At 38.2% G+C, this 26,803-nt stretch overlaps 1 protein-coding gene across 1 annotated transcript in view; it reads left to right on the top strand.

Annotated features, from left to right (window-relative positions):
* The window catches only part of GRID2 (glutamate ionotropic receptor delta type subunit 2), a 709,039-nt gene that overhangs the window by 463,162 nt on the left and 219,074 nt on the right, over window positions 1-26,803 (top strand). Inside the window, exon 5 of the mRNA XM_032187515.1 lies at window positions 18,920-18,973. Within this exon, the coding sequence (XP_032043406.1) occupies window positions 18,920-18,973 (54 nt within the window). The remainder of the gene's footprint in view (window positions 1-18,919; window positions 18,974-26,803) is intronic.

The following is a 26,803-nucleotide window of genomic DNA, read 5'->3' as shown; positions in this document are numbered from 1 at the left end:
TCTGTATAGAATCGTAGAATATCCTGAGTTGGAAGGGACCCACGAGGATCATCAAGTGCAACTCCTGGCTCCACTCAGAACCATGCAAAAATCAAATCACATGTCTGAGTGTTGTCCAAATGCCTCTTGAACCTTCAGCAGGCTTGATGCTGTGCCCACTGCCCTAGGGAGCCTGTTCCAGTGCCCGAGCACCCTCTCAGTGAAGAACATTTTCCTAATATCCAGCCTTAACCTCCCTTGACACAGCTCCATCCTGTTATTTTATGATTGTTTTCATACACATTCTCATGAGGAAGTTCTGCTTCTGCCCTAGTAAATCTATAATATCATCACGTTACCCTGGGAATGAAGTGAGAGCACTGGCATGTTGCAGCAGTTGGCTGAAAACAGTCAGCTTCTGCTGTATGAGACAGCACCACGGTTCCTAGGTCTGTAGATACAAATTTGTTCCTACCCTTAAGATTGAGGCAGCAAGTAGACCTTTAGGGGTATTTCCTTTGCACCTACTTTCCACTATATATGTATTAATACATATATATATATATATATATATATATATGCAAAATCTTTTTTCATCTTAACTATGTGTATTAAGATCTGGGAATCTTAGCACTTCAAGTATACATTGGCACAGTTCTGCTGACTTAACTCTCTTTTTAGGGACTAATTGGGTGATGTAACATTAGTTTATCGGACCTATTTTACAACATGGTACATATTTTACACAAGAGAAGTCTCTTGTTTAACTGAACATTACACAGCACATTCCCAGGTTATGTATGGACTGAATCATTTTATACATTTTATATTGGCTTCACTGTCTCACTAGCCAACACAGATCCTTCATTTCTGAGCTTTGGATGCGGTCATAAATAATTCACATATAATACTATAATCTCCTTTTACTAGGCTTTTCTGTGCTGTCATGGAAACAATGTAATTTGTTTTAGTTTGAATAAAAGCTTCATAAAATCATCTTTATAAGGGATATAATTTGGTGCCAAATTTAATGTGACCATGTTATCTGTTTTCTGTTGTTTTATATACCATCATTTTGAGAAAAGAGGAAGGCAGAGGGGTGAAAAAGAAGATGCAGACTTTGAAAGATCTGTGTCCCCTTCCTGAGACTGAAGCACAACAGAAAGGGAGCCAAGTTGTGTACGTTGCAAAAGGCTCTTTTCTGTCTGAGGTTCTTTGTTGTCTGAGGCTCAGTGCTTGTCTATTCAATATTCACTGAATTTCCTTGTTGTTTCCTTCCCTTTAGGAAGGTGTCATTTTTGCTTTATTTTATAGGTTATTTTTCCAAAATCAGGTATACTGTTCTGGATGTATTCTGTTGTATCTGCAGTTAGCAGCACTCATAGTAGCTTCTGAGTAATAATATCTCAGTAATGCATATACAGAACATATATAGGGTTTATTAGAAAGTAATTTTAATCCAAATGTAGTGTGATGATTCTGTTAATATTCTTTCTTGTCCTTTTCCTTATGGTTTCTTTCAACTTTACTCCATGCTTATACTTCCAAGGTAGTAAAATTCCAGTTAAATAATGTGCTTGAGATGATGGAGAAAGCTTTGCAGACTAAAATGCAGAAAAATCCATAACGATTGCATCAATGTTGTTCACTTTATTATCTGATTTAATACCTCTAGGTGCATTCATGCTCGTATCAACTCAGGCTCTAACGTAGACAGGCCACAGGCAGTGTTCAGTCAGTCTTAACAAGGTTTGAACGCTGGTTAAGTGCTTGCTTGCACTCACCAGCTAAGCTGCAACTGTGCTGGGAAACTGGATGTTACCTTTACTGGCGTGAATATAGCTGAGAATGTTCCTGCTTTGGTAGAGTAACTGATGGACAATACCTTCTTTCCTGCTTTCCAAATCTGGAGACTGATTTCAGAAAATTCAGCCACTTTTTTTACCTCCTCATCATTATCATTTATTTGTAGTAATGTGTTTTCCAGCTGAGTCAAGGACCAGAATCCCGTTGAGAACAAAATTGTATTAAAGCCAAACAAAAACAATTTCCTGTTGTGTTATGGTCCACATGACTGCGTTAGCATGTTTCACAACTGTCCCTTTCAATATTATGTACCCCTGGAAGGAAGGTGCATCTATGCATCCTCTTCTTCCCCATTTATTTGTGCCTTGCTCACCAAAGGGATAATGTGACAGCACCTGAAGTAAGCAGAGGGGAACCAGCGCCCATACTTAAAGCCTTTTGAGTGTCTCAGTATTGAATTGCAACAGCTGTGAGCGATGTAAAGGCCAGGCTCCATGTCCCAAGGTGAAAGAGCACCTGCCAATAGAATCATAGAACCATTAGGGTTGGAAAAGGCTTCCAAGATCATCTGGTTGAACCATCCCCCTACCACCAATGTCACCCACCAAACCATGTCCCTAAGCATCACTACCAACCTTTTCTTGAACACCAGGAGTGGTGACTCCACCACCTCCTTGGGCAACCCGTCCCAATGCCTGACTGCTCTTCCTGAGAAGAAATGTCTCCATTTTCAACTTAAACCTCCCCTGGCAAAACTTGAGGCCATTTCCTCTAGTCCTCAGACAGAGAGAAGCCCCAGAGACTTTCAAACAAAGGTGGCAGTCCATGCACTTTTTTCAGCTAGGTGATGCCAAGTATGTTTGTGCTTTAGATGCCCCTTAGACAAGTGAACTACAGGTGTGCATGGCTATGGGGAACCTTGGTGTATGTGTAAGGATGGACATGTGGTGAAGTAGATCCTGGAGCTAAAGAAATGCATGCTGCTACCAAAACCTGATTTTGTGCTTACAGCATGAAATGTTTTAAGATAAGAACACTTATTTAAGTTGCATTAGGTAAAGCAGTATGATTTTTCATTCCTTTCATTCTAACCTGCTTATACTGAACCAAAGCAGGAGTTCTTGTCATGATACCTCTAATCCTAGCTACTCTCAGGTAAAATTTGATTTTGGGGTTTGAATGTACGTATTTAAGTCAATTTTTTTTGTTGCATTTGTTCTCAAAGTAAAGGCAAAAATTATAGTCCTCTCTTTAAAATGTCAAAGTATAATCATAAGAAGAGTGATAATTTCTTGCCAGAGAAGGTATCTCATTAGTTTCAGTTATTGCTCAGTCATGTGCTAGGGTGCCATTGTTAGACATACAAGCATAGAAAAAAGAAAAAAAAAAAAAAAAGATAAAAATGTATTTTATTGCCATAAATAATAATAAAAAGAAGTAATCTATGGGTTATTGACACATTGTGGAAGATTCATATTTTGACAGAAACATGGCACCGCTCTGCTTTTATCTTTTGAGGAGGGAGTGAAATAGATATACAATAAGAAATTTTGATTGCCTCTTTTTGTTTTGGAGACATGTTGTGGCATGCAGAGGGTCATGGGTCAGAGTTTGAATCATTTCTGCTAGAGGGAATTTTCTATGAGGTTTGTGAGGAAAACGTCCCCTCAAACATACAAGCATCTTCAGATTGGGAAAGTAACCCTGAATGATGGTTGCTCCAAAATCCTAGAAAATACTTGGATTAAGTAAATTTAGGGACTGGAGTATAAATGTTGTAAAGGACATCTTCACATGTGTAAAGATGCATTCCTGATCCCTGTCAAAAAGTTGACCATAAAATGTATAGGAAAAGACATGGTAGGACTGTAGTGCACCAAGAGGACTAGATGTGTGGTGAACGAATATGTGTATACATGAGTTGTGTGTCGTAAGACAAGATAAGAGGAAAATAAGCTCATTTTGTTTTGTAGGCGCAATGGTATGTTTACAGATGGCTGTATTTTGTAGCCATTATAACAAGCGTCAGACATTGCAATAATGAAGCTTTCTGATATATGTTTCCAGGATGCCAGTGCAGAAAATGATCTTTAACTTCTCTTGCATACTTAAGAGTTTTTGTCTTTCATGAGCTTTAGTGCATATCCATCTCTCACGAGCTTTAATCCATATTTATTTAAGTCCCTTCCTTTCCCTTCTCTTAGTTTCTACTTGATCATAAAAGAAATTTTCCTTTTTTTTTTTTCTCTTTCGTTTTTTAGAATTCTCTTGATTTCTGTAGTGAAATGCTTAGAGTGTGCATAAGAAAAAATTACTATAAAAAGATGGGTTATGGAAGGCAATACCAATCAAAGTGATGAGCAGTAGAAGTAAATGTGTCAAAGTTTCCCTGGATGCTGTTGCTCTGATGGCCAAGTAGAAGGTGGCATCTTGCTCAGTAGAGGGGCAGCAGTCAGAAAAGCTGGAAAAAACAGGGGGTAAATACTTAGAATATATAAATAAATAAATATGAAATACTAGTTAAGGCTCTTCAGGTGCAGCCTTTCCCGTGCCTCTGAAATCAGGCAGGGATATGTTTCTTTTCATCCTGATGGAGCTTCAGTGGTGGAGATCAGTCGTGGTATTGGCAGATGAGAGAGCATCAGAACTCCAGGCAGACATCCAGGGCTGACAGGGACATAAGTGCCGATCAGCAGCTTAGGCAGTGCCATACATTGGCAATGGTCAGTCTGAAGAAGAGAAGGCTCCAGGGAGACCTCATTACAGCCTTTCAGTGCTTAAAGGGGGTTTATAAAAAAGATGGAGAACAACTTTTTACTTGGACAGATAATGACAAGACATGGTGGAACGGTTTTAAATTAAAAGAGGGGAGATTGAGATTAGATTTTTGGAGGAAATTCTTCACTCACAGAGTGGTGAGGCACTGGAACAGGCTGCCCAGAAAAGCTGTGGATGTCCCATCCCTGGAGGTGTTCAAGGCCAGGCTGGATGGGGCTTTGGGCAACCTGGTCTAGTGAGAGGTGTCCCTGCCCATGGCAGGGGGTTGGAACTTGGTGGTCTTTAAGGTCCCTTCCAATCCAAGCCATTCTGTGATTCTGTGATATATCAAACACTTGGATGAAATAGTGTGCTCCTAAATGAGGCTATGGAAATGTTTTCAGCACAGTTAGATAGCAGTGTCTGGGCATTTATGCTTAATTGCATGGCAGATATGCATCCCATTCCAGTGATCTCTGTCTCTTGTTGCTCACAGGTGAGGTTCCTGGATAGGGAAAGGTTTTTCCCCATTCCTGTCCTTGACTTAGCTTTGGGAAATGGCTCAGGCAGTCGCCTGACACATTTGACGCATCTCTACTGTGCTGTGCCAGCCTGTCTGCCTGGGATGTGTTGGGATGTAATTGGATGTGAGATGGGCCATAATTATGCTCACACATTCAGAGTTTTGCTTAGGTCAACAGCAAGTTTCTCTGTAATTTATTTCTTCATGACAGATGTGTAGTTTTCCCACATCCTGCACAATAGACCAAATAATGACCTTCCAAAATTGTTGTGATTTCTTTCTTTCTGCCTTTCCTTTTCTTTCTTTCTTTCTTTCTATTTTTTTTTTTTTATCTGGTTTAGCTTTTGTGGTGGTTTAACCAGGCAGGCAGCTAAGCACCACACAACCATTTGCTCATTGCTTACCCTCCCAGCTAATGGGGATGTAATCAGGAAAAAAATAGTAAAAGCTCCTGGGTTAAGATAAAGACAGTTTAATGGGATGCAAAAGGAATGGAAAATAGTAATAACAATAATAATAAAAATATACAAAACAAGTGATGCACAGTGCAATTGCTCACAACCTGCTGACTAATGCCCATTCCATCCCTAAGCAGCTGCCCCATGTGCAGCCAACTGCCTTATATTTACTGTCCAGCATGACACCACACGGTATGGATTCTCCTTTTGGCCAGTTGGGGTCAGCTGTCCTGGGTCTGTCCCCTCCCAGCTCCTGCTGCACCCCCAGCCTGCCCGCTGGCAGGACAGAAGCTGAAAAGTCCTTGGCTTAGTGCAAGCACTGCTCTGCAACAACCAAAACATCAGTACGTTATCAACATTGTTCTCATCCTAAACCCAAAACACGGCACCATGCCAGCTAATTAGAAGAAATTAAACTGTATCCCAACTGAAACCAGGGCAGCTTTCTACTCTGTCTGTATATTTGGAGACTCACAAAAAACTCATGACGTACTTACTCCCAGCTGAAAATACAACCTTATAGCCAACTTGTTTTCCCTATCAATCAGTCTGGAGAGAATAGTGCTCTATCTTGTTGATCATTCTTGTGTAAAGCTCATGTATCACTTCAAGGATTGTCTGACTATTGGTTCTGTCAGTTTGCTTCTATCACCGTCCAAAAGCAAAGACCATGTGCACATAATATTAATAGATGGAAGAGGAGATATATATCACAGCTCTGGTTCACGTTAGTCAAAAAGGATGATTGAAAGAATGCTACAAAAATGCAGTGCTTAAAGGTAAAAAGATGTTTGACAGTACCTAAGGGAGAGAGAAATGTGATTCTGGAAAAATTATGACAGTCTGTATGATGTGCCTTCCATAATTTACATCAGGGACCTGGACCTGTAGTCTCTTATATGGATGAGTTATTTTTCTCACGTGAGTAATTTTGACTGAGCAATTATATTGAGGAGCTGTTGCCATAAGTATGAGTCAAGATACTGATGTTTATCAGTCTCAACTCCAAAAAACAATTAAAAATTATGCCATCAGCTTCTTTTTCATGAAGAAATACAGTCAGAATCCAGGTTTAGGCTGATATGATCTTTAATGCTTCTTTTTGCAAAAGCATTTTTCTTCCTGTTTCTTCATAGCTCCTTTTACTAAGGCTATCACCTCTTTCATGAATGCTGTTAAAATGCAGAACCAGTTTTCTTTTTAATAATGTGCGTGTTGAGGTGTTTTTTGTTGTTGTTTGTTTTTGTTTCTGTTGTGTTTGTTTTTGTTTGTTTGTTTGTTTTCCTTTTCTGGAATGCTCAAATTGTCATAAAGTTCTCCTACTCTTTTCACTTTCCTCCATCAAATCTTTCTAATTTATTTTTAAAAGATGATAGCAGGGATCTAATTTAAGCTTCTTTGTTCAGTAAGTGAAAACAAATGAGCAATTGTTCCACAATGAAAATTCCTGAGAAATAATTCTTATCGCCTTTATCCCTGGAAATTATTGAAAAACTGCACAGAATAGCACAAATTACAATTTCTTTAAGTATGTTATGATGTGTTTTTTCTTAAAATTGCAACATTTACCTCTCCTATAAAGCCTTTGCATTCTGTTTTTAACACCTTAAAACAGAAGTTATTTGTAATACCTACCCATAATTGAGGGCTAGAAAGTTTCACCTTCTTGTGTGAATAAGCACTTGTTGGCTGGTTGTGCTGTTCAGTAGCTGGTTAGGTGTGATCTGATCTGCTAGCATCCATCCCTTATTATTATTATCAGACATAACATTACATAGAGTACTTTGTATTCAGTTTGAACTTTATCTTGATAACAACTTTCAATGAAATACCTGAATGATTTCAGATCTAAGGTAAGCAGATGGAGCTTTGCAAATAGATTTATTACCAGCACCCCACCTGCAGTGCTGCATTCAGCCCTGGGGCCCCCAGCACAAGAAGAACATGGACCCATATACTGAGTTCAGAGGACAGCTATGAGGATGATCAGAGGGCTGGAACAACTCTCCTGTGAAGGCAAGCTGAGAGAGCTGGGGTTGTTCAGCTTGGAGAAGAGAAGGCTCCAGGGAGACCATATAGCGGCCTTCCAGTATCTAAAGGGGACCTATAGGAAAGCTGGGGAGGGACACTTTGTCAGGGAGTGGAGTGATAGGACAAGGGAGAATGAATTTTAACCTATAAAAGGGTAGATTTACATTAGATACCAGGAAGAAATGATTTCCTGTGAGGTTGGTGAGGCACTGGAACAGGCTGCCCAGGAAAGCTGTGGATGCCCCATCCATGGAAGTGTTCAAGGCCAGGCTGGATGGGGCTTTGGGCAACCTGGTCTGGTGGGAGGTGTCCCTGCCAATGGCAAGTGGGTTGGAATTAGATGGTCTTTAAGGTCCCTTCCAACCCAAAACAGTCTACAATCCGATGAAAATTTAAAACCTTTACGAAATAAGGCTGCTGGTGTTTTGATTCACACCTTTTTGAAGACTCATTGAGTCCTTATACAGACCTCCTGGATTTGCAGAGGCTTTGGACCATTACTAAGAGTGATTGATATTGTTGCTGAGTCATCAAGCCCAGAAACAAAAATGGCTGATGGGCTTCGCATGTGATACTGCTGTTTGGTAGTCAGCATATTTTCGGTACATTTACAACAGATTTTATCTTGGTACATGTAGTGTTGGGAGGATTTTTTTGCAGGGAGCTTCAAGCCTGCAGCCAGTTAGAACTCTATTAAACTGCTCTTGATTCTTGAACTCCTATTACCAGAAAATAAATAAATAAATAAATAAATAAATAAATGCTTTCAGCCTGCTTACTTGGAGAGGAGCTGAATGCTAAGTTTGTGTGCAAGTCAAAAATGTGGGCTATCTCGCTTGAACCTTTGTTGTTGCTGTTCTCTACAGATATGTGAAATGACAGGAGAGGCACCTCCATAATGCTGAAGAGCAAAAAGAGCTGATGGCTTTAGTGATATTTTGTCACTTGAGCAGTGACCTTCGTTAATAACACCTGTGATAGGAAAATGAAATACTTTCTGTTTCAGTAATGTCAAGCTGATGCTTGGCAACAAATGCTTTTAAGGCAGACAGTGAAGAAGAAAAAAAGAGCAGCACTGTTACATTCTGCAGCACAAGATTTTTAATATTTCCCCTGCTATATAGGCAGACTGGATCTTGAGTTTACTAACAGATGTAAAAGGAGTTGAAAACACATTTCCGTATCACTAAAAAAATACATAACATGCTGCCAACATAATCAGGGCTGGATTTTCAAGGCATTCAACTTACATTTAAAAACCTGAATAGAATGGGCAAGTTTTCAAAAGCAGTCAGCATCCTGAGGAAAATCTGGCTACCTTATGGATGCTGAGTAATTCAGAAGGACTAGCCCCAAAATAGTCCCTTAATACTCTAGGAAAAAAAAGAAGATGGATTGAGCCTTACATTTTCAGTTTGTTGATATAAATTTGATCTATATGTTTAGTAATTTTCCTCCCTAAATGCTTTTTAAACCTGTAAACACAACAGCACCCACACCTAGCAAAAGAGAGCAGAAGAATGATGTCAAATGGACTGTTTTAAATTTAATCAATATTTTATTTCCGTTCAGTTGCTGGAACTGGGGGCGGGCAGGAAGATATCCTCATGGAAGTTGGCTGCTACTAAGTGAAGTGGTATTTTGTCTTTGGGTTTTTCATTTGTTCGCTTTTAAGCAGTGACATACCAAAAGTGTTTGGTCATACTACCAAAATGCTTTCCGAATCACTGACCCTGTTTCTTGTATTGCTGTTCACTGCTTCCCTCCTTCGAGTTCTTCCTCAACTCCCCTGTTTTTCAGCCTCTTTATGACAGTGGTTTCCATCCTAATTATCTGTTATTCTTCTTATTAAACTGGTGTAAAGCAAGAGTAATTGTAGTACAATATGTAGAATTACTCAGGTGTAAAATCAGGTATGGATGAGAAGGGAAAGGTTATTTTAAAACACCACCCTTACATGATTCCTTTACAAGTTTTATTTGAACCAATGTCCTTTTCTTGACAGCAGTCAACCCAACTAATGCACACTGGGAAAGAGACTTAGAAGTGTACTTTTCTTCAGTTTTAGGTGTTCACTGCCTTACTTAAGTGGTAAAATTATCCAGTTAATCACGGTGCACAATTAAATATAATATGAATATACCTCCATGCTGGAGACAGATTTAAAGAGAGAGTAAATGTGAATTTACATATTTATATGAGCTACCAAAAGAGCACATATTGAAATTATGACATATATCATTTTATCATCTGCACTTTCTCCTGCTGCATTCAAAACTCTCTTCACCAGCTGCCTCATTACCTAAAGCATACATTAAGAATGACCCATCATCAAACTTGACAGTCCTTTTTCCTCCACTAGTGAAAGCCTAGAGCTAATGGTTATTTGCTTGAGCTTCTCTTGGCAGATTAACAGGTTGAAAGGCTTCTTCCTAACCACAAGTTTTGACATGAACAGAAATGTCAACATCAGCAAGGCAATTATTTTCCCTATATTGGAGGACATGTCAACAGCCTTCAGTCTGGAGATGGTTTGTTCAAAGGGTAGCTCTTGCACGTCTTCGGGTGTGAAAGGTGGTGAGGTGTTAAAAAGCAAACAACAGTTGTGAGAAATCTGTTATCACCTTTTAGTCTACACAAAGGAGGAAACTTTGAGATTTCATCACAGATTTAGACTTCTTATGTTTGATTCTTCACCTTCAAATGTCATGACAACCAGCTTAATTCATAGCTCATGTTCAACTCAGACACTCAAGTTTTTTCCTTCACTTTCTACCTTCCAAATTGACTTCAGCTTAAAAAGCAAGAGGAACAGCTGAGGAGCAGAGATCTTTAAGCAAAGTACTACTATGAAAAATCTCCAGTTACATATTGAAAAGATTCCAGTAAATTCTTAAGAAAAGGTAGCAGAAGCAATTGTACAACAGTAACAAATCTGAATTTACATGAGAGTTTGAATCTCTTTGTTATTTTGAAATATGCAGTTTCCAGGTGGGAGGTACGTTATTTTTCACTGAGAATACCATTTTCCTACTTTTTAGTGTCTGTCTTTGAGTGCAAGTGGCATAATGTTGTACTCTTAGTTTTGATTTCAAGCAGAGTAATTCAGAATAGATCTGTATGGTTTTTGCTTTTGTTTTGTTTTTGCATGTTTTACAGTAGATGTCACAGGCACTTTTTATAATGATAATCAAAACATAAATCAAAACATAAATTTGGAAATGGCAAAACTGACTATAAGAATAAAATGATCCTTAAAATGAAAAATCTTTCTAATGCTTATAATAAGTATCACTTTAAACCTGTAGTCTACAGGTTGACCTCAGAGGAGGATGCGTGGGTTTAGATTCCTGTAAAATAAACACATTATTAGCTCTTCTCAATGATGAAGGAAATGAAAAATTTTAAATGACTATTTCTACCAGACAGAAGGCACTTTTAGTGTTCTCAGTACAAGCTTATGGTCATATTCTCTGAAGTATTAATGCTGTGTTTATTTACAGTCTGGAACATTTAACTGTTGATTTGTTTTCTTATATGCCTTTAATCTGGGTCTGATTTCTCTACTTGAACAGTCTCCATCTCTTAAGATCTCCCCTGTATCTTAAAATCTTAATACAAGGAAGGCGAAGTCTTCCCTGGAGCTTTACTTGCTTTAAATATAATAAAGATGGCAAGCAAAATCAATGTAAAACTAATTATTTAGTGGAATAACACAATTTTATTTAGTTTAAAAGTATCATCTGTTGAAATAAATCTGGGAAACAAAAAGGAAAACTGGTCAAGTGGTTCAACTGCTTCTTCCTTTTTCAAAAGAAAGTGCTCCCATTAGACAAGCCCATTAATTGTCAGCTATCTCATCTGTGCTTAGAAGGACACTGAAAGACTTCGTTTCCCCCAGAGAGCTGTAGAAGCTTGCTTTTCAGTACTTGGTACCTAGATGATGAGTAGTCAAGGGAATTCGCTGTCAGGTTTCTCCCAGTGTATTCCATTTTGCTTATAAGAAACCTGAAGGAACAAAATCCCAGGAAAGGATGTTGCTCCATACCAGTAAAAATAATAAATACCGTCATGTGTTTTTTTTCCCCTCTCAAGTGTGGAAATGGCTAGAGATTAAAATTGGATTCCAAAAATATTGCCTTCGGTGAAGAGAGATTTTTATGAGCTTTAGTTTCTGGTGTGCAAGAATGAGCTTTACAAATCAGCAACTTATTTCCCTACTGAGAAGTTCAAAGGCTAAGACCAGAGACATAGAAAAGGTCTTGCTGTGACACCAGCAGGAAGTAAAGATACAGATAGCCTGATAAAACAGCAGTGTTTTAATGAAATAAAAGATAGTAGAAAAAGAAGAAAATATCCTAACAGACAGGTTCAGGATTTCCATGCTCAAGTCCTGCAGTGTTGAATTTGTTGTACATCTCTGTGCATTTACTTTTCCAGTCTTCAGCCTATCACCTACCTTTCTTTGTACTACCTGTACATCAGCGATGTAGCTGTCTTTTAGCTTTAACGTTTTGGTTTGCATGCTACTGTTTGAGGAGCCATCTAGACTGCCCTCGGTGCCCAAACTATTCAAACCACATTTCTTCAGTTAAAGGGTATGCTGAGAAATGGCTTCTGAGTTCTTATATTTGTTTGGGGATTTTGCAGGGTGGGACAGGTTCCCTGTCTCATATACCTGTACAGGATAACATTTTTAAATCATATCTTAGTGATCAACAATTGCTGTGTTCCTGGGAGAGATGAAGACAACAGCAGTGGTGACTCCAAGATACAGGTCTATGAAAAGACCAGACAAGAAGTCTAATGATATTGGACAAAAGCAATTTATCAGTCTTCCAGCTGGAAGAGTACAGTATAGATTACAAGACAGTGTAAATGGGGCATATTGTAGATAGAGGATGTTTGGAAGAGGTTAGCATGAGTTTGTCCCAGCTCAACTCTTGGGAAAACTAACTGAAAAATCACTTTCTAAATGATTTCAGTACCAGTCAGTTCCAAAACAAGGGATTATGCAATGCCATCTGTTGGCTTCTGTGAAAAATCAAACAGAAAATGTGGTTTGCTTGGTGGCGGTCCAGCAGAAAGAGAATCTGCTCCTGGTGGGGCAGAAAATTAACACGAGGGCCAGCTCCAGTTGGAGACACTTCCTCAGCATTTTGAGAAATGAGTCATGACACCGCAGTGGCTACTTGTAGAGCAGTTCCAGCTGTAGCAAAGCTAAAACTGGAGCCTGGGAGCTGTTTCCTACGTTTCAAACAGGAGACACTTGAGATGGCCAGATTCCTCATGTATCTTTCCATACATGCAGATGAATTTTGAAGATCCAGAATAGTTTTCCTGTGTGTCTGTCGCAAGGGTTCTTGTCTGTATCTTGTAGTTTTGGCTCATGTCTTTAGGCCGTATCTTATAAGGAAGGAGACATGTAGAGAATTTTTAATGTCATTTTCCAGGAAACTGCATGCCCCTTTTGTTGGGAATCTATTTTGCTTTCTTGCTTGTTACTGTAAGAAATATTATCCTGAAAAGTAATGAGAATTATTATGAAAAAGGCTTGCATGCTGACAATGCTGCTGCTTTATTTGCTTTGGATTGTCTCGCGTTTAGTCCCTTTGAAGGTCTGAGTATGAACAATAGAAATAGCTGTGATAAATTGTCAGGCTCTTCCAAAGATTCGGAAGTTCTGCAGTTACTGCCAATGACAGATGGTTTGTCCTTGCTCATCACTTGTCTTCTTGACAGCATTTTTCTGCTCTCTGCAAAATCTCCCTTGGTGTGTAGTTTAATTCTTTAGAAAAAGAAAATTATTTTCTGCTTCATCCATGTTCTTGCTCATTAGTTCAATAGCACCCGTGTTTGACTAGGTGGAACACCTTCCTCATGAACCAGAAGCTTGACTTATTTTAAAAGGGTGTTAAGAAAACCACTGGAGTTTGACATGAGCGCATATCTGAAGTTACAAAGATGTTAAGAATGATCTTTTATATCTACTGCTGTGGATAGCACTCCATACTCGACAGGCTGTTTCGTTTGCTGCAGGATTTACGCAACTAATGACAGTGTTTTCAAATAGTACAGTGTGAACTCAGGTTGAGCAGTGGTTGAGTGGTTAGAGAATGAATCTTTTTAGCTTTTCCACAATTTCCTGAAGTCAGTTTCAGAAGTGGCCTGCTCGCATACTGCTTTAGTTCTTCCAACTGGAGAATTATGTGATATGTCAGTAAATACTAGCAGTCGATAAATGAAAAAATGCTGAATGGCAAAAAATAGAAATTGTTCATTTAAGTTGTTGGCTCTATTGGCCATTCTCTGCTTTTTCCCTCATTTAGTATGGTGAGACAGAACTGTGAGTTGCTTTGGTCATTGGACTGCAAGGATGCAGCTCCCCACTTTCTACTGGAGTTCATCTGCTTATGCACATTCCTGCAGTAATGACACTCAGCAGCACACTGGAAACGCCACCTCAACAGTACAAAATGTTTTATTTTGTATTGTTTTCATTGTGAACATCAGAAAGGCAGCCAGCCAGTTTCAAATATTTACCCTCTCAATAAGTAGTCTGAACTACACAACAGTTGATACAGAATTACGACGTTTCTGCTGTTTCTAGCTGCTGCTAATATGATTCATCAGAGTTAATAAAGCAAAATATTGTCTTGCATCCATGTTGGGTTAGGCCAAAGACTGCTTCAGTGTCTTATCTATAAAAGCTTCCATAAATGAATGCCTAAAGAAGAGTTAAGAATGGGATAACCATATACAGTACTGTGTCCTAATAGTCTCTCAGCTACCAGCTGTGTTTAAGTTGGGAGAGCCTGCTGTGTTGAGTATAGCTTTGTGTGCCTAGTAAACCACAGCTGGATTCTTGCATGATTTCCCCTAGATAAGTATAAAAAAAGAATTTGTCAATATGTGTATGGTTTTATTCCTTTTCGGAAAGGGTTAGCTCCCTGCCATTTAATATCTGTGTAGGATTTTGGTGTTCTGCCATCATTTTGAATGCACGCTATAGTTTTTCTCAGTTTCATCTTAAGAGGTGAGCTATATAAACAATATGCTCACCTGCCTTCTGTCTCATATGGAAATTTCCAATCTGTCCCTTGCCTTTCCAGAGTGCACAGCACTTGCTTCTTGTCACAGAGCCAGCAGAACAAGCAGATGAATCTGAAACTTGCATTGTATTCACATAGTCGGGGTCTTGAGGTCCCTAGCTCCTACACGCCCCCATCAAATTGTTTTATTGCTTCTAATATGCAGGATATCAGATTTCTGTTTCATTATTGCCCTTATGCCTTTGCAAGTGTTATTTTGTACATTCGTTGTTCCCTGGCACAAAACACAAGTTCATGTCAGCTCACTTGATATGCATGCAGATGTGAATTTCAACAAGAAAAAGATTGTCACTCGGATAACAGATACATTTAAACTTTTTGAACATATTAGCTTCAACAGGAGTATGTAACGAAGTTGTTTAGAAAGTTTCTACGACTTTTTTTTTAACAATAGTGTTATTTGTTATCATCCCTTCCAAGTGAAGATGCAGTGGCTTTCTAAGTAAATAAAACAGCAAACTCAGTAGAAAGACAAGGGCATTATGGAACATTGTGTCATGACTGTAAAGACATGCCACTGTTTTGCTGACAGATAATTAGAGCTAGGCTGTGTTGCTGCTAGCTTTAGATTATATATATTTTTGACTGATTTAATATATTCAGGAACTTGTAAACATGTGCTTAATAACTGCTGATTGAGAGAATCTTCTGACAGTCAGATTACGCGTATGATTACTATTGGTGTTTGAAGAAAACTTCACGATTGATCAACTTGTTTCAAGCTTCACAGAATCACAGAATCACAGAATTGTCTAGGTTGGAAGAGACATTCAAAACTGAAGGAAAGACATATACAGTATTGTATTTATTTTTCGGTAAAACAGTGGCTGTGCCTGTGCATTCTCCTAATACACTGAAAAACTTAGCACAATAATTGTAAAATATCAGAAGGCTATTAACAATGGTAGTGATAATAGTGAAATGCCCTACAGTTCATATGAACATAGGTCAGAATCTGCACTGCCCAACTTCAGAGTCGATTAAACGAAAAATATTGGCCATCCTGGGAGAAGAGAGGTGCTGAGAGGTGAGGGACTGAGACACAGCATCCTGATCCTGCTGAAATTGGCAGCTCTTCTGTGAGTCATTTCAGGTTGACTTAGGATTTCATCAGTTAAGACCAGATGGACCAGCAACACAAAGATGGTCCTGAAATGCCAGTTGAATGCTGGGTCCCAGTTTATAGGTAAATCTGTATTTCATCCATATTATTAATAATAATAATACTTAGCAACTTTCTTGGGTTATCATCAGTTGTATTTTTAAGCAACCACTTTCAGAAAGAGAAGTTTTGAATGGAAGCTTTGGGTGGATTGGCTAAGGAAAATGCCAAAAATCAACTTGTGACAGACTGAAAGGAAAAGTGAATTCTTAAAACATGGGTTATTCATAGCCCATCTAAACTTAGAATATATTTGTTTGAGTGTCTCTGAGTATATTACAAGTTCATCTCAGCTTGACACAAGCTTTTTGAAAATGGATTTAATATTAAATAGATTCATGAATGCATAAACTTTAATAGATAAAACATGATCTTTCTGCTGAGGAGTTTCAACTGCAACTAAAAAGAAAACTGATATATTTCATCTTATGCTTTGCAAGTTACAAATAAATCCATCATGGTTAGCCTGAGATGTTTGAGTGAGACCAGTCAGTGTCAAATTTAAGTGGTCTTTGAGCTGCGTAGAATAAAAATTGTGACTTAAAACCCTACTCTGTTATAAAGGCCTTATCTAATTGAAATTTGAGAGAGTAGACAAAGTAGTCACATGTAACCAAATATTTAAAAAACAAACAAACAAACAAAAACAAACTAACTGAAACTGAAGTTTTAATGTCAGGGTAAAGTGCATTAAAATCTGATCAGCAGACGTTTCAGGCACAAAGAAGTGATCAACCCCACTTTTACTGTTAGTAAAAACTGAATGGAAAGTGTTAATATACATTTTGTAGAAGATTGCTTCATTCTGAAGGTTCAGTTGAGTGCAATTTTGAAGCAGAGCAAGAGCTGAGGAGTATTCTGTAGAACATAATCATTTCCATTTCCCTAACACCACCAGGAGCCTTGACTCTGAAGATCTCCCTCTGACAGGTTGTCTCAGAGCCACAGAAACCTTGGGAGGCTCGTCTTGAGCACGGTAGTCAGGGCAGAACAACTGTCCCTGGTGGGATGTCCTGAACCCAGAAGTTTGGAAGAATAAACTTGGCAGGGAAAGAACCAGCAAAAAAATTACAGATTTTCAAACCTACTTTTGTTTCTGGATATTCTGCTTACTTTCCAGCATAAACACATGCAGATTGACTAGCAGGATTGTTTTTGCTTCAGTCAGGTGTTGATTTGTTTTGTCTCATGGTAAATTTAAATGATACTGCTTATGTTGTAAATGGCATAAACTTTCTGTAGTTTGGAACTTGGGAGTAAATGCTGCCTTGAGAACATTATAATTACTGTTGTGTCAGTTTTTAACTTTTCTGTCTTCCTGGATGCATTTGTCTTCCAGCTGGTTTGATATGAGAGAGATGTTAAAAATGATGCTCCAGCTCTAGCATCTGCTCAGGTCCTGTTGCCATGCCCCCCATCTCTTACTCGTTTTCTGTCCTTTTCCTTTCCATGTGCCATGTAGACACCTACTGTAGAGAATGCAAGAAAACATCAGAGGAACACGGCAAAATATGTTGTTGTCACCACAGAGAAAGAGCAACAAATCTAAATTTCAAGCAAAGCAAGAACCCTGATTCCTACTGCTAATAATACTGAAATTTTCCAGGAGCACATTAGCAGCCATGGCTTTCATTTCCTCTGATTTCTTATTGGCGCTCTGAGAGTTTCAAATAAGAGCTCCGTTCATATACTGCTGCTCTTGTTTTTTTCCCCGGTCTCTCTAGATCAGAATTTCCAATCTTGCCTGTCACTGTAGTAAATAAGTAGTGACCCCAATTCTAATGGCCTCTGAATTAATAATGAAGGTTAGCGGTATGGGGTCTTTTGCTGCTTTTAAGGTTTGTAGCTGGTTAAATTGTTCTCCTTTGGCCATGGTACAGTATAAATTGTAATCATCCTGGGCAACTACTATTAGTGGTGGTCATTGTTAAAAGGCAAACATGCCTGCTGTACCAAGTAGTAACATGCCAGCACCAGTCATCTATTTAAACGTTATAACACTGCAAGTTCCATGCCCTGATTCTGTTTTTGTCTGTTTTTTTTTTGTTTGTTTGTTTTGTTTTTGTTTTTGTTTTTGTTTTTCTAGGTTTTAAAACACTTTTAAGTATCCACTAGTTTTAAACTGTGAATCAAGATGGTTATTATACAAACAAAATTAGATTAACTTTGTTTTAAAACTATAACAGTGTCAATGTCAATTCAGTTTCATTTTGAGAAAAAAAACACAGAGGCATCCAGCCTCTCCTGTAGTTTTACTGGTCTTCATCCAATCAACGATTTCTTTTCTAGCTAATGAAAGAAGACCATTTGCATTTTTTTTCCTCTTTGCTTCCAGTGCAAAGGGGAATCAAATATGACTTGCCACAAAAGCGTAGTGAATTCAAGAAGGGAAATAACAGGGCTGAGTGAAAAATGAGTTAGGAAGTAAAATTTCAGGCCAGCATGGAGGCATCTCCTAAACTATTTTTCAGCAAAGGAAAGGACAGGGTGCATGGGAGAGGGATTTGAGGCCCTCTGTGAGCATAGCCAGGGACAGGCCATCATTCGTCATTCCAGTGACAGCACTCTTTCTCAAGAAAATTGTTTCCTCCCCATTCTGTACTTCTGTGTTTCTGTAAGTGTAATTTCTATAAGAGTTGTTGGCTTTTTTTTTTTTTTTTTTTTTTTTTCCCCACCAGCTCACAGACTTCCAGGCTAAGTATGCACTGGGAAGGCCTCAGAGGCAAGAGTACAGAAATCTGACATGAGTTGTCTGGTATTCAGTTTTGGCCTTCCTCTCTGTTGCTTCATCTCACCGCACAATATTAAGGCAAAAACGATTTCATTTTCTCCTCAGTTGACTGAAACATATTCTCTTCTGTGATGCCAGCAGAGAAATGTATTTTCCAACTTTAATTAGCAAGTCAAACAATAACACAAATGCTTCTGCAGAATTTTACTAAAGGTTTTCTATCCTCAGTTGAATAACAAAGGTTTTAAAGAGCATGTGCTTCATTTTTTGTCATTTGCAGACAGCATCTATTGCTTTTTTTTTTTTTTTTCTGGTTTTCATAAGAAAGATGACTGATAGCTGATTTGTTCTCTATTTCAGGTCGTGGAGACTAATTTGGTTGCTTTTGACTGTCACTGGATCATTATAAATGAGGTAACTATCAAGTGAACATTGCTGTGAACCATGAACCCTGTTTCCAGGCTTACTGACAAATATTTATGCCAATCTTGCCTTTGCCAACAGGAAGCAACAACAAAGTTTAGGCATGCTGAGAGGGTGGACATTTAATAGAAATAGAATGACGAGGGTTTGGATTTTGCTGTTTTGTCTTGACTATTTTAAATAGAAGTCCTTGAATGCATAAATGAAAAAATAATCTAAACAACAAACAAACAAACAAAAAACTTTCCTACTGGATATCTTGAGCTTTCACTTTTGTCTTGACTTGAGCTGACTGTTTTAAAAGAATCTCCTTAAGATCATTTTTCATGCAGAACAGATCTTTTCTACTGGAGTGTTTGTGTTTCATTCATATTTTGATTACTTATTAAAATATAAAAATAAAAACACCATCTTTCCCTCTCCTATAAGACTTTCCCTAAAATTCAATCATGGTTGGTACCCAAAACCTCAGTGGGAGGCTTTTTGGTAGACTTCTCAATCAGGTCATATGTCAATGTTCCTGAAGGAAAAGAAAAGAAGTTAAACTGAGATCCTATTTTTAAACTGTGAAATAGGTTCTTCCGTGAACACTTGTCAGCTAAACTATGACAAGTCAATGTGTAGTAGCTTTGCATATAAAACATCGAACAATCCAGTTGTTCGTAGATTTGAAGGCATTCAGAAGGTTGTTTTTTTTTGTTGTTGTTGTTGGTTTTTTTTGTTTTTTATTTTCTGAAAAGCAATTTAGGTCCAGAATGGCTGAGTTCCCAGAGGAGGTAACTCACCACTAATGTGTCGATCATGCATCTCCTTTATGTTCTCAGAATAAAAGCTTGCTTAGAGAAATTGCATGTGAATTCCAGATCTGTTCTCTGGATTTACTGTTCACTTCTATTTTCCTATCTAGTTAATGGATTTTCATTAGTACAGTGTGCTTAGTAGCAAGGTAACTTAATATGAAGTTTTTTTCAAGGTTATAGTAACGTTATAGTATAGTGTGTTACTATAGTAAGGACAGTGGATTTCAAGCCAATTTTCTGTGGAGAAAATTATGCTTCATTAAGTTCTGGGTTCAGGAAAAATTATTTCTTTGCACCCTGTATTGCTCCTGACCAGTAATTTTGTTTGTTCTTCAGCACTGAATAGAATGGGCCTTAATGGTTGAGAACCCCACTCTAAACTACAGAAGGTCATGTGAACTGCACACAGATTTTCCTGTCAGATTAAACTACAATTCACTTGCAGTGAGAGGTCTCTTCAATTGGAGTGTTGATCTGTACTCTTCTGAGTTAGTTTTAAAAAAGACGAGCCAAACCTCAGTAGAGATCAGTAGAAGTCAACCATTAAACTCAGTATCAAAAAATTCCTAGACAGGTTCCTAGACAGAACCCAGAATAAGGTATTTGCTTTTTACATGCATCAGCTCTTCCACTCTCAAAACCAAAAATAAAACCAAGGATCCATTTCCAGCATGCGTGCTTTCTATATGTTTTGTATTCAGAAATTAGTGTCTCTATAGAAGAAATTTTGCTTTCTGAGAGTTATTTGCACATTGCAAGAGACAAAACACGAGAGCAATCAAAGTGGTTACCACTCTAAACCATCTTCTCTGCTCCAAAAGTCGTCCTATCAGCTGTGACTCCCACAGCTAGAAGAGCTAAGTAATGTATGCAAAGACACAAGCATCATCCCTTCTTTGTTTCATAGTTTTGTAGGTAAAATGGGTGGGAGCTGAGATTAAGCTCATTCTCACAAGCTATGCTGCAAATGATAGTCATTAAAATCTTGTCTGTATCCCATTCAAAGCTGTCAGCTTTGACGAACGTGAACATGTTTAACGCCATGCAAAATAAACTCTTCAGCTATCTCAGATTCATCTGCTTCTGGACCTAAATCCATGTCCCCACTTAAGTAATTTACTATCAAGCTCCGTTTGTTAACTCTGTGATTTAGACTTGATAATCCTTGTGCATCCCTTCCAACTCAGGATATTCTGTGATATCAAAATGCTAACAATCTCAATATTTTGTGCATGCAAAGATCAGATTAGCCATAAGATTAGCTGATGATATGGAAGAAATCATGTTTTGATATGGAAGAAATCATGTTTTCCTTTGGGTAAAGGAAAACTGTGTTCAAATCACTACATTCAAATTACACAGAAATGTAAATATTTCCAGAATGATAAGTCTTGCATAATATTATTTATTTATTGTAATAATATTGTAATAATAACCAGTTCAGTACCAAAATCACAATCCCCACGCTTCAACAGTGCAAGATTTGGAAATGGAATAATTTGCAGGACCCCTAGTGTGTAGTGTATAAAATATACTTCACACTCAAAGCCAGTCCTTTTGATATGGTTGTCCATTAACTGTTGATGACCACAGCACTTCATATGACCATGAAGTGATCTGAGAGCTCTGCCAATTTTTCTGCAATTGTCTACACAAATCTTCTGTAGTGAATGTGGACATCCATGATTGTATGCGTGTATTAGCAAGATCACTGACAACAAAGTAACTATAACAGTGCTTCTCTTGCCACCTAATTTGAAAAGTTAAGATTCTCTAAGAGAGTGAAAATGCATTGTTTTGCAAAGTCTACACCTGACAACTTCCTTGCCATGAGATAAATTATCTGTCTTTCCTGCTCCATCACTATGCCAAGGGGATACAGCATACTGAGTATGATTGCATGGAAGGAAATACCGCCTTCAGTTTTGAGATTGTGGATCTACTTAGGTTTTTGAGGTAACATCTGTTATTTTAATTGCTTGCTTTAAATGCTGTAATGCATAGAAATAGTTCCTTAATTTTTATTGTACCATTAGATGCTATTTTAGGTAATACAGAAAATTTGCTTGAAGACTATATCAAAACCAAAATGCATATGTGGGAGGAGGGGGGTTGTTCCTATAAAATGAAAGGATTCATAATTTGCTAAAGCATAATACATCTTATTAGTCCTTTGCAAATAATACAAATCTTTTCTGCCTGATCAGTGCATTCAGTTGAGGAAGCACTCTCCAAATAAATGTTCCTATTTCTTCAGGGCCTTAAAGCAGATGGTACAATTCTGTATTTAAAATTTGCAGGAGTCATAGATTTGAATGTAATCATAATCAGATATGCCTTAACAAAATGTGAGAATGGATTTCTTCCTCTCTCTCTGCCTATCTTTCTCTCTGCTTTCTTCTTTTTCTGTGCACAGTAGGAAGTGTAACCTTAAAAAGCTCAGGGTAGTAAAATTACATTCTTTATTACTCTTAAATCACAAACACACAGTAAGCCTAGATTTTATTTAGTGGAACCGAAGAAGGGACATTTCTATGATTGTCATCACTTTTCCTTCCTCTGCTCTTTTTTTTTTTTTTTTTTTTTTAATGAAAGAAATGTCCCTTTTTAAATTTTAAATCCATTCCTGTCTCAAGCATTTTGCTTTGTTAAAGCATTCAGGGACATCATAATATGCCCAAGGCTGGCACCAGTACTCTATTACTATTGTTTACTCAAGGTGACTCTAAAATACTTTACACTGCCTACAGTAGCCATACAGGAGGTAAAAAAATATTAATGCTGCTACAAAAAATTGGTCAGGCTTCATCTGCAATAATATGCATGACTATGACCAACTGTACTAAAATAAAACTAGAACAAGTGCACAGAAAAGTTGATTTGTGTGAGAAGAGACTGGAAAGGTTGGCTTGGTTACCCTATGAAAACAAAGACTGGAAGGGGATATGCTCTCTGTTTACATATCAAATGTGAATAAATGTATCCTTGTCAAGGAATACAGAGGACAAGGTTGCCACAAAAATAAATGAGTTCAAAATTAACCATGAATAAAGTGAGGACGAAAGTTAGTAGTAGGTTTGTAATCACCAGAAGTGTCAGCATCTGGAAGAACCCCTTTGAGGAGAAGCATGTGTAAAAAACTAAAACTATTTTAAAGAACAGTTGATTGGAAAAGATCTAGTGACAGGTTTGTCTGTTATAGCACAGGAGAGTAATGGAAAACCTATGAGGCTGCATTCAAAACCTCAGATGACCATGTGTTTTTCATAGGAGGGGGCTGGTCATCTACTGATGCATTCAACTAGTTCTGTTGTGTTTTGGCCCATTGAACTCCAGCACTGAACTTCAGCAGAATCAGGTCCAAAAATCATAACTCAGTTCCAGAAGCTCATGTAATTCTACTTTTGAATGAGGATAATTGATTAATATTAGTGTTAGAGCCTTGCTTCAGCCCTTGGGTTTTTCAACAGTGACAGCAAGTCAAGTGTGAAATACCACCTTGTTTGGTGTATCCTCCTTCTCATGCTGATGACAGAGCTGCTGGGTCTTTTTTTCAGACAGGTTAGAGCTGATGGACATTGGAACATTCTACACATGGGAATGGCTTTCCCTACTTGATCTAAATGCTCTTACGTTATTTTCTATGTCAAAGTTAAAAATAGATATGATTCTTTTTCTGCCCCTTTTTCTCCATCTTATCTCCCTGCTCTTTCTTCATCCTCCCCAGAATCTAAGAAAATCAGTGGAGATGTAATGGGGCAAATGCTCATGCAGGTCAAGATGTTTCTTAACTTGTCTTGGAGTTGCATCTACTTGCACCTTTCCCTCAACTGCTCCTCTATTGAAAGTGTTGAGGAATACAGGAAGGGCATGCTCACCACTGCTCCTGCCAGGCAAGAACATTGACAGCTCAGAGACCTAAAGGAGGGGGTATGGGGGGTGGGTGGATGTGGAGTGGACCCCATCCTTCTGTGGCCCCTGCTTGTCCTCTCTGCAGCCAGATTTCAGAGGAGGAAGAAATATTCCCCTCTCTGCGTATGATTAAGGATGTGCTGAAAACTTGGCACTAGAAGTTACTAGAAGTAACATGGAAAATAAGGTATGTTCAGTACATGATGAGCTCTGGAAGCATCTTGGATTAAAGTTAAGATGCATCCATAAGGAAAGATTCTTGTTTGGGGCCTATTACAGATAAATAATAATTAGCAGATAAATAATGTGAATAAATTCTTTCCCTCCATGTCTCTCAGTAACTGTGCAGTTGCTCTATGGTGAATAGTAATTCTATACCTAAATTGCTTATCTTAAAGAAACCAAGCTGAATGGCAATATACACTGGATGCCCAGTCTTATTTCCCACTGGAGTCTGTGCCTGATATGTTGAGATGATCCTCTTCAGTCCCCCTTTTTCCATTTCATCTGCAAAGACCTATTCATTTAAAATTGCAGTCCTTTCTTTATTTGCTTGCCTACTAGGGTGAAATGGACATCTATTTTTATCCATGTTCAGTCTGAAGAAGGACCACCTCCCCCTTATTCCAAGTTCAGACCAACAAAAGAAAGGTTTGGAACTATATCTTGTACTTTGGATCTTTCCAGAAAAAAACATAAAACCTAACCTAAAATTATACAGGTGCCAACTCAGTTCAACTTGGCCAACTTTGTGATTTTTTTGACATTTGGTACTTGTATAACAGATCATCTGCCATCCTCATATCATTATACTCTATCCTCCTTTGAAGTGCAAATGAAAATTGTTTCCTCTCATACAATAGTTGCTTTATATAGTTTTCTTAAGTCAGATCCAAAAATCAAGAATGAGAGATGATATTGGAGAGTCATTATATAAAAGGCTCATCACTCTGCCAGTGCCAAGTATTAAGAAATGACAAAGAAATACATAGCAAATGACTGAAGTTGAGTTTGGGTTTGCATGGTATTGCTTTCCAGTTAACCTAAAATTTGAATTTGTGATATAATCAGTGGAACTCACAGCACTTAAAATGACAGTTATTATTCTATTGATGTTTATATCTTAGCACCACAAGAAAATCTCTGTGGTGTTTGTATTCTGTTATTAGCTCCTGGGTGGTCTATAAAAATATGAGGTAGCAAATTAATAATTAAAATACATAAAAAATGCTGATTACAGAAGAAAGAAATACACTTTTGAGAGAGAAAAGATAAATGTTTGAGCAGCTGAAAGTTAAAATCTCTTTTAAAGTATTGTTTAACAAGGTAGGATCACCATGCAGGTATAATTTTTTACATTACTAAAACCATTCTAATAGTCTTGCTATTACAGATTGGTCACAGTATGTAATGAAACCAGACACACTTCTTGTAAACACTCCAAGAAAGGATATAGTTTAAAATGAAGATAAGATTCTTGAACTCTCCTTTTGGATTTTATTAAAAATATTTTTAAAATAACACAAGCTTTGCTAAAACAGCATATTTTTTTTTAACATTACAGCTAGTGAAATGATAAAAACTAAATGAAAAGACAGAATCTTAAGCTGAGAGAAACCATTATCTATGGTACATTAAGGATTAATCGACCGGAAATGCAAGATATTACAGTGGACACAGCTGATGCCATGTGTTATTTTTGTTTGTGGAAAAATCTATATTTCATAAGGAACATTAATAACAGATGCATTCAAAACTACGGCAATCTGTGAAAAGAAATAAAATAGTTTTACTCTAGTTGAGAGAGCTGAAGTTAAAATTTACATCTCATGTGTTATTCTTCAGAGATTTAAAGAAAATAAATGCCAATATGTCCAAACCAGATGTTCCAAAAGATGACATTCAAGGAACTTTAACTGAAGATCCAGGAAAATAAAATAAATAAATAAATAAATAAATAATAATAACAACAACAACAACAACAACAAAAAGGATAGTTGTCTCAGTGTTTGAAGAGCTTTGTTTTCAAAAGCCTTGGCCACCATTTCACAACAGAGTCTGTCATTTGCATTCAAATCTATTCCCTGGTTTCTCCAAAGAAATGGGCTTAGAGATAATGACACTAGAGGTAAGAATGACAATGGTGTTTAGTTACAGGCATAACAGTGCAAAAGTGCAAAATCCTTTCAAGAGAAGATAGAAATACACAAATGAGAATCAAGTATTCAATAGATTGTAGCTATATGCAAGGGTATTTTAAATGCAGGCTGTTAAAGGGAGCTCCTCAAGCACTTTCCTTACAGGGCTGTGGGTAGGGATGTCCCCCAGGGCTCAGTGCTGGGTCCAGTGCTACTTGACTTACTCATCGGTGACCTGGATGAAGGGGTGGAGTGCACCCTCAGCAAGATTGCAGACAATACAAAGCTTAGCAGAGTGACTGACACAACAGAGACCTGTGCGGCCATTCAGAGGGACCTGGACAGTCTCGAAAGTTGGGCAGAGAGGAATCTCACGAGGTTCAACAAGGGCAAGTGCAGGGTCCTGCACTTAGGGAGGAATAACCCCAGGCACCAGTATAGGTTGGGGGTTGACGTGCTGGAGAGCAGCTCTGAGGAGAGGGACTTGAGGTTGTAGTGGACATTAAGTTAACCATGAACCAGCAGTGTGGCTAAGAAGGCCAATGGGATCCTAGCCTGCATCAGGAGGAGTGTGGACAGCAGGCCGAGAGAGGTGAGCACCCTCTGCTCAGCTCTGATGAGGCCTCACATGCAGGGCCAGGCTCCCCAGTATAGGAGGGATGCAGAACTTCTAGAGAGGATCCAGCGTAGAGCCACAAAGATGATTAAGGGATTGAAGCATCTGTCCTGTGAGGAAAGACTAAGTGAGCTGAGCCTGTTTAGCCTAAAAAGAGGAGATTGAGAGGGGATCTTGCCAACCTCTACAAATGCCTGAGGGGACGATATAACGAGGATGAGGCCAAACTCTTCTCAGTGGTTGCCAGTCTGAGGACAAGGGGTAATGGTTATAAACTGAACAACAGGCAGTTTCGTCACCATATGAGGAAGAACTTATTTAGGGTTTGGGTGACAGAGCATTGGAACAGGCTGCT

The sequence above is a fragment of the Aythya fuligula genome, chromosome 4, assembly GCF_009819795.1.
Source record: "Aythya fuligula isolate bAytFul2 chromosome 4, bAytFul2.pri, whole genome shotgun sequence".
NCBI classification, from domain to species: domain Eukaryota; kingdom Metazoa; phylum Chordata; class Aves; order Anseriformes; family Anatidae; genus Aythya; species Aythya fuligula.
This window is presented reverse-complemented; position numbering and strand designations above follow the sequence as displayed.